This window comes from Octopus bimaculoides, chromosome 8, assembly GCF_001194135.2.
Source record: "Octopus bimaculoides isolate UCB-OBI-ISO-001 chromosome 8, ASM119413v2, whole genome shotgun sequence".
Classification (NCBI taxonomy): domain Eukaryota; kingdom Metazoa; phylum Mollusca; class Cephalopoda; order Octopoda; family Octopodidae; genus Octopus; species Octopus bimaculoides.
Genome location: NC_068988.1, coordinates 4,686,500 through 4,695,976, shown reverse-complemented (window position 1 = coordinate 4,695,976; position 9,477 = coordinate 4,686,500). Strand labels below are relative to the sequence as shown.

Genomic DNA, 9,477 nt, shown 5'->3' with positions numbered 1-9,477 from the left:
ATATGCACACACACACACACACACACACACACACACACACACACACATATATATATACACACACACACACACACGCACACACACACACACATATATATATACGCACACACACACACATACATATATACTCAGGCATATGTGTTTTTTTGTGTCTGTGTGAGCGTGTGTAGTGCATAGCATACCTTGAACTTATTGTAGTTCGAATCCACAGTAGAAATATATAATCAAACCGACATACATATATGTCAATGTAAATATATTTGCATATTCACCTTTGCGTCTGACTGTATATGCAATGTTTATGTATCTTTGTAAATAGGTATTCGTACGTTTCTATGTGAACAGTTTATGTATAGATATATCTGACATCTCTGAAAATATGGAGAGACGTGTGTGCGGCCATTTGATTAATACTACAACACAAATTTTACCTGGAGATATAATGGAAAGAATTTGATGCCGCTGCAGACTTCAACCCTCACCATTCGTAGACACATATGCCATACTACTACAGAGGGACATTGTAATCACACCACATTTCTTACGCATCCCAGTAAACGCAACTATATAAATAGCCGCATTATTAATAGCTTCACTGAGATGTACAACAATGACAGAGGAAAAAGCAGTGTAGCTGTCGTGCATCTAATGACTTCATCTCTCCTCCGTTTCTCCGGTATGCAGGGATCTGTTCAAGAGAAGTGGAATCCTGTCCAGAATGTCAGACTATTCCATATAATTGAATATCACATATCAATTTGTCTCCATGATCTTCGGGTTGCTGGAGGCACGATGTAACTTGAAAGACCAATTTGTGGTTGGTTAACCGACTGCTTGTATGCCATAACTCAGTTTAACTGGAGCTGATTGGCGATTATACAAAGAAAGTGTTGATAAAACTTTAAAAGTATTATGTTGTATATATTTCTGTCTATTTCAATATATTTTTTTAATATTTCCAGCGCAAATGTGACCAGTATTGGCCCGATGAAGGGACGCAAGTTTCATCAGGAATTTCAATTGAATGTCTAAATGTAGATAAATTGCCTGATTTTACGATACGCACATTCCTTTTACAAATGGTAAGTTTTACATTCGTTGTTAGTGAAGTGAAACTTAAGTAGCATTTTTTTCATCTACACCATTGTGTATGTTTTCGTAAACACGTTTGGTTATGAAAATATTTATGAAAAACCTCAAATGTATTACATAGCAACTGTCACTTGAAAGATAGGATCCAAATTCTATCAGTTGAACTCTCAAATAGTGGGGAAAACTAAACAGAAAATAGGTATTATATGTTTTAAGTTGATTGTAGCAAGGAACGGTGGAATTGTTGATTGTTGTTTCAATAGATTATACAAATAAACAATTTTATTTCTGAAAGTATCACTATAAACTCCAGTTGAGTATAGGAGGTGATGTAATCGCTGGGTTATACCTATTTCATAGGCTCCAATGGTCAACTGGTACTTATTTTATCGACTTAGACAAGAGGAAAGGTCAAGTTAATATCAGCGGAATTTGAACTCACAACGTGAAGACGGACGATATGCCGCTGAGCATTTTGTCCAGCGTAATAACGGTTCTGCCAGCTCACTTCCTAAAAGGAAGCATTAATATTACAAGTAAATCTAAGACAGCAAGCTGGCAGAATCGTTAGAACGCCGTACAAAATACTGAGCGGCGTTTCGTCCGTTTTTACGTTCTGAGTTCAAATTCCACCAAGGTCGAACTTTACCTTTCATCATTTCAGAGTCGATGAAACAATTACCAGTTGAGCACTGGGGTCAATGAAATCGTCTTAGCCTCTCTCCCGCAATTGCTGGCCCTGTGCCAAAATCTGAAACCAATATTACAAGTAAATCTTCGTTATAGCAACAATTTTCATTAGGATTTTATAAAAATGATTACCATTCCTCTTTCGGTGACACTGCACAGATTTTGTGTGTGATGAAACCACGAGAAGTGCCCCTGAATCTGTAACACGAATATATCTTCAAATATTGAAGTATATATATAAAAAAAATACAGGCATATTCATTCCGAAAAATCAAACGTATAATAATCTAAATATACAGTGTTAAATTTCGATAATTATTGTTAGTAACAAGCTCGTAACATTTTCAGTTGGATGTAGATGGATATTAATGCTCATGAAAATAATCATGAAACACACTTTGAATGAAAAAAATTCACTGCGAAAATCCTATATAGAATACCAGATAATATATAGACTACTCAGCCAGACTGCAAAATCTCATCAAATTTTAACATTTTTTGATTGAATTAGTTAATGATTGCACTAAATTCTTAAATATTCGTTTCTATCGTGTCTTACAATGAGAAAATGAATTATTCTGTTTATAATAACTTTTACATGAATAGAAGTTTTGAAAAAATCAGCTATTTTAAGCTGAATATCATACAAACTAATTTAGAAAGTCAAACTGCAGTTGATTTTGCTATTAGAGGTCAAATAAATTATCAAGAAAATCTGTTTCAAGTGACTAAAATCCAATTTAGTTGAGGTTATATTTCGTTTCCTTTGATTATGTTCTTGGTTGCTTTTATGTGTGATTGAACGGACACAGTATATAACTGGTATTTTATCGACTTTGCATAATTTGTAACTTTGATACCAGTTGTATTTGAGCTCATAACAATAAGAGACGGTACTGACCTTCTAAGAAGTGTGAATAAACTCACAGTGCAGTACTGTGACATCGTTTGAAGCTTAGCCCTTGATTAAAACACTCTCGCTACAGAAAAGCTGATGGGATAAATATTTATATTGATATAATTAAAAATCTAAGTAATATACTTCAAACCCATTACAGTATAACAGAATACACTTTGTGTATTTTCTAATAATATTTTCATGGTACGTTCTGTGTACAAATTCCACCAAGGTCTACTTTGCCTTTCATCGATAAATTAAGTACCAGTTGCGTACTGGGGTCGATCTAATCGACTTGCCCCTTCCCCAAAAATTTCGGGCCTTGTGCCTAGATTAGAAAAGAATAAAATTTTCATGGCACTGAATTTTTAAAAAATATCCCGTAACAAGATAATTGTTCAAAACTGTAAATCTACTCGATATTTCTTTTTTATTCCAATCAGAATTATTTTCATACTTCAAGAGGAAATGGTGTCTTTCACATTATTAGGGGAAGTCGTATTTATATAGGTAAAGCTAGATTCATTCAGTAATTTCGTTGCTGGCAAACATGGTCACCAGACCACTAAGGGCTTGATTTTGTCTCCAGGGTTTCATAAAGACTGCTGTCTCCTCTAAATGATGTGAAACGATTCAACAATTAGGCATTTGAATCGTTAATACGTTTAATCGATCAGAATCTGAATTCTGCCGAAAGGCTTTCTGGCTGTGTTCGATGGATATTCAGCGTTCAGCGCCTTTGTGGAAACTGAAGATGACAGACCGGAAAAATAAATGTTAATATATTGAACCGCCGAGATGTATTACTTTATATCTACAATGATTTTCAAATATTTTTACGTTATCTGTATTCGTCTCAGAGAAGTGTTGCATTGAATATTTAGTTTTACACATATTAAATCTGTATAATTTATGCTCACACATACACAGAGTTACAGATACACACACATACAGATATACGCACATACATTCACACGCCGAAACATACACACAGAAATATACATATATCATACACAGATACATAAGTGTGTGTGTAAACAACATCTGAAAATGGAGGCTTATAATGGAATGGAAAAGTGTTTCGTCTGAAAATTCAAGTGGCAGAAATTACAGTATTGCTCAATACTTTAATTTCATTCTTCCTGAATTAAAATTCTCTCTACATGGATTGACTCGAAGTTTTCGAATTCAACAAGGTATGGCTCCAGCAGATGATTGTATCAATCCCTGAAAATCTGTGCCAATAGGAGACCTTTTATTCTAAACCATGTTCAACATTAACTCTAAAATGTATCATTGACTCGATATGCCTCTCCAGTTGTTTTGTTTTGTGTTCTTCAGAATGGGGTATCGAAAATCGTCAAACAATTCCATTACACCACTTGGCCAGATCACGGTGTACCAAAATTTGGTAATTCACTAATATTATTCCGGCAGAAAATACGAGCGTTTGACCGGCTCGACAATGGACCAGTTATTGTTCATTGCAGGTAAGACATGCTCATGTTTTCTTCAATTAACACACTGATTGATATATTTACAAAGAAAACAAATTTCTTTCGAGATTTATTTTACAGGTATATCTTTTAAATATTCTTCTTTCTTCTTTGGCCAACTGGACCGAATTATTCCCACCTTTATTCTTGACCTTAGTCATAAAAAAACCCAGAAAAGACAAAAAAATTATCTTCCGTAATTAATAATATATGTAAGATAGATTAGTCGCAGTGAATAATATTTCAATATTTTAGCCCATTCTTTACTAAAGGCAGTGGATTTTGTAGTTTTTTTTTTGCTTAGGAATTCCATCATTCGAGTAAAGTGGTGTATAGAAGTGGTAAAGAAGTTTCCTGGACATGGTATTTAAGTTCCAATAGTAGTTCATGTTTAGTCATTTCTAAGTATGGAGCCGTACATACAAACATATATATACATGCATACATAGAAACATATACATACATACATGCAAACATATATGTATATATTATATATATGTTTGTGTGTATGTATATATATATATATATATATATATATATATATATATATATATATATATATATATATATATATACGTTTATATGTATATGTTTGTATGTATGTATCTATCTATCACTCTATATATACATTTGTATGTATGTATATCTTCGTGACCCTTGAGGGATAACATCAAATTGTACTCTGCAGTATTTGAACTCAAACGTGAAAAGATAGAAATATATGAAGGTTCTTTTTTTATCACTCATTGACATACCTAGCATCAACTTTGAAGAAATTAATATCTATAGTGAATTAAATCAATACATTGCTTTCTTTCCCTAGTTCCACTGACATAGATGGGTAGAATTAAATAATGACTATTTCAATTATATTAGCCACATATGAAATAGCTTTAACCTGCATTCAAAATGGATTCAAAGCGTGACTTGTTTGGATGTACATGAATATTGCATTTTACTGTGTTTCCAAAAGTGGTGAATATATTGAAAGCCCCAACATAGTCTAGAATTAATGAAATGTTATTTAATAGTTCTTTTTGTTCTTTTTATCAATTATCTGTCAAATATGGAATACAATTAATTTTGAAATGATTTTTCTCCGATCTTATATAGCATCGAGAATATTTTACTCTCGTTCCAGTCACTAAAATTATACAGTCTATTATGATTAGCATCAACGTTTGGTGAATTCCATTTTGAGAAACTAATGCTTATACTCTATGCGTCTCTAGATCTTTAATAAGTCGTCCATTCTACGAAGCAAAACCTACACTCGAATGAGGAGACAAATCAAGGTTGATTAGATTAAAATAATATAATGAATATAACATCACTTGAAGTTTTGAGGACTCGAATAATTTCTACCATGTTTGGTTGTCCTTTTTACAGCCGCAACTTTTTGCTAAATCATGAAAATGAACGTTTCAATTATGTTGTCAGTTCCCAACATGGTGATAGCTTTCTGGAAATCTTTTCTGCGTTTATAAAATATATTGGTGCCCTCTCTCAAATAGCATTCATTGTGGCTTAGGTTTACCTTCCACCTCATTCATGTAAATCATGTTTGGTTCATTCAGCATGTAGAGCCATAATGTTTCCTCTGCACTAAATTAGAAACAAACAAAATAAAAATCAGTTCGTGATTAATTTAACAAGAATTAATCTATAAACTCTTCGCTCCTAACTGTTCTTAAGTAACTTAGACTTAATCTATTTGTTGATTTCTCAGCTCCTGCGAAACAAACCAGATTCCTATAAATTCAATTATACCCCATAATATCAGAAATTAAAGATTTTTTCTGTCGCAGTATCTATCCATCAACTTAGCTTTCTTTGTACTGTCCATCTATTTCCATATCTATCAAGATATGTGTGTGTGTGTGGGGGGGTGTAATGTTCTATATATGTGTATGTTTGTACGCGCACATATAACATATTTATGTGTGTGTGTGTGTGTGTGTGTGTGTGTGTGTGTGTGTGTGTGTATGTATGTTCGCATCCCTCTCACTTGCTAACGATTTATGTCTCTATAGGCTTACATATGTATTTCTCTATAAACTTCTTTCCTATTTATTTCCGCAATCATTCAAGACTTTACATATCCATTTTTTTCAAAGTTCAAGCTACGACTATAAATTACTCAATACGATGTTGCTGCACAGTAATAAATATTACAATGGTTTTAATAAACAGTCATTCATTGCATCCCACATCTGAACCATCATTTTTTTACATTCTTCACAATGAATGCTGCACAACCACCGACAAATGAGATTTAATCGGATTTTTTTTCCTAACAAAGTTGCCATGACTTTCTTCTTGGAACCTTTATAATAATGTATGCACACTTACATATACACACTTATAGTAGTTTACTGCGCGAAGAGAAGGCAAATATATATTACTCCGACTCATCTGAGACAGCTAAACGTGTGATAAAAACCACTGGAACGTGTTTAACGACGACTTCGTATAATGCTCAGTCTTCAAATTATCTATTTTCTTTTCACACTGGCACTAGACCTTCTTCTCCCGTACCAAAAGGTTCTCTGGATCACTATCCTCTTTGCAGAATTTTTCCTTTCACTACCATTCAGACACGATGGCTCTTTTAGCAGGATCACAATCAATAAATGAACTTCCTACGACTCCCGCTAAACTTACTTTTAGCACACCACAAATCTCTTACCAGTGCGCTAGCGAACACTTCTGTTCCCTAAAAACCAAGGCAATCAGTACCACGACTAGAGCTTTCTGTAAACGTACTCTTCAATCACATTCATCATAAATTTGATGGAAATGTGATGTCAAATTGTTCTTCACACACCACTCAATGACCAAAAGTTTTCGTAGACCTGCCGAAGATTTTGTCCCTAACTCCATGTACCAGTACATGGAAAATTCTAGTAAGATTGTTGCTCTTAATACAAAAAAATTTTCGAACTCTGTCAAACCTAGAAGCTAAGTTCATATCTCTCTGATTGAAGGTCTTTAATCTGACCAATCGATTTCAGCGTTTCGTAGAGGACACCATGAACGCAGTATTAGCTGTGGTTGTGATTCCCACAATCTTTCAATCGTAAATGAACGACAACGTAGACATAACGTCGTACAACACACACTCCAATATATATGATAACATCTTTCACTTCTTAAACCTCCGCATGCAATCATCAATTCCATGAACAGAATCTTCAACAGTCTTATACAATAAACACCACATTACTTCACCATTTCTAATGGCACCAACGCCATTACTCCAATAATATACATAAGAAAACACTGTTGGACATAAACAATATACATCTAAATTCTTAGTCTCAGCGAATATATTTCAATCTCTGATGATTTCTCTTGACGACTGCCAAAACATACAACAAATGCTAAACTCATCTTGTGGATTAGAAGATCTTACACACGTGATCACTTGTTGATCCTCCAAAACTGGAGAATAGTGCTCACATATTTCTGAGAGTACAACTCTTGCGTACGGAAGAAGCTGAAACTACAACAAATGTAGACCAGTCAGCTGATTTGCAACGACGTATTATGGTTTAAACTGCGCACTGTCTTGTTTCTGTCTCCTCTCAGTTAGACTGGTCTCTGCTGCACTGAAGTAGCAAACTCTATACTTCGTTGGTTTAGGTCCATCCGATACAGCCATCAGTTGTTCCTTCGTCATCTCAACAATGTCAAACATTTAGCTCATATAATAATCACCTTGTCTAATGAATCGTTCAACCATATAGAATTTTATCTCTGACCCCTTTTTTCTGCAGATTTGTCCCTTACAAATGTTTAAATCAGATATCAGCAACATAGAACTCACAACTCTGGGAGGGTCTTCATAGCGAAGGCTAACCTACCACTCCCACACTTTGAATTAATGCATACAAATCTTCTTCATGGTAATATATTGATATGTGCGATTGCTTTATGGTTAACAAATTAATAGCTTATTCGTTTTGTAACACATTCTCTCAACTAGTATCTTGTTCGAACATCATCTCTTATTTCTGTTGCGTTTTCTTATTGGGAGTCGATGCGACAACCTCTCTCGGTCTTGGAGGGCGTGTGAAGTCAAATACAAAAGCAATAAACTACGTAAGAAACCATTCCTAAAAATGTTGCTACTCTGCTAAGATTTATCGATTGAATCATAAGTCATTGTAGACTTTAAAATGTAACATTCAACTTGCATATCTAATTACCGAGAACTATTATTGCTAAAATAATATTTGTTCACCATAAAACCATTTTACCCCTAATCATTCAAGAAACGGTTATTTCTTCGGCAATTAATCAAAAATAAACAATAATAATTTTTTGAATTTGGCACAAAACCATAAATTTTATCGAGAGATCCTGTAGAGCATAGTTTGATAGAAAAACAGAGGAACATAAATATATTTCAACGTAATGTCTTTTGAGGAGGGAAATTGGATGTTGTGGTGTTCATATTTTTCTCAAGTGCATTGGTACAGAAACAAAATAGCTCAACGGATAAGTTGTTTATGATGTAATCATGGATCGTGTGTTCAATTCCGTAGTAAGCGTTTCAATGTTCTTCTTATTATGCCTCAGTTCATTTCGTTTTGAAAAAGCCGTGTCAGCTCCCTGCAGTGGGTAACTTCGCTGTCAGTAGGGATCACATTTATCGAGAGGAAATTTATATCTTGCCCCATTATGTTACCAAACAAGATGTAAATAGTGACCTTTCACAAGTCTAGCTGGAGTTTTAAAGTTGTTTAGTTATATTCAATGAAGTGCTGAGGGTATTGACACAGGAACTACTTCCGACTAAGGACTGAAAGACGTTTCGCTCAGGCAGCAACGGTATCGTGTATAACAATTAAAACAGATGTAAATAAAATAAATGATTTCATCATGAACGTAATGAGAGCTAAATTGATAAAATTGTTACAGTCTTCAGTTTGGCGAATATTTCGATAACATTTCCTTTGTGTAAATACTACTAGTATACGTGTGTCTCGTATCTCTTTGATCCACCCTCTGTTAAGTTTCCTTCTTTCTCATGTAGCTAATTAATCTCTTTAATTGCATTTTTTCTTACTTATGTTTGTTTTTATATTTACATCGGAATTGCTTCTTCCTCTTCGATTCGATTATTCGTGTTGGATTGCTAACGGGAAATTCTACCACCACTATACACACACTCACGCACACATACACGCAATGATTAACAAACTGGCGCACCTATGTACATATATGTGTGTGAGTGTTATACATATATATTTATTCATATATATATATATATATATATATATATATATATATATA

General features: G+C 34.0%; 1 protein-coding gene across 6 annotated transcripts in view; it reads left to right on the top strand.

The window, feature by feature from the left end:
- The window catches only part of LOC106878895 (receptor-type tyrosine-protein phosphatase T), a 596,380-nt gene that overhangs the window by 475,891 nt on the left and 111,012 nt on the right, over positions 1–9,477 (top strand). For all 6 annotated transcript variants that reach the window (XM_014928243.2, XM_014928245.2, XM_014928244.2 and 3 more), the window contains 2 exons: positions 963–1,082; positions 4,022–4,170. In XM_014928243.2, coding sequence (XP_014783729.1) covers positions 963–1,082; positions 4,022–4,170 — 269 coding nt within the window. The remainder of the gene's footprint in view (positions 1–962; positions 1,083–4,021; positions 4,171–9,477) is intronic.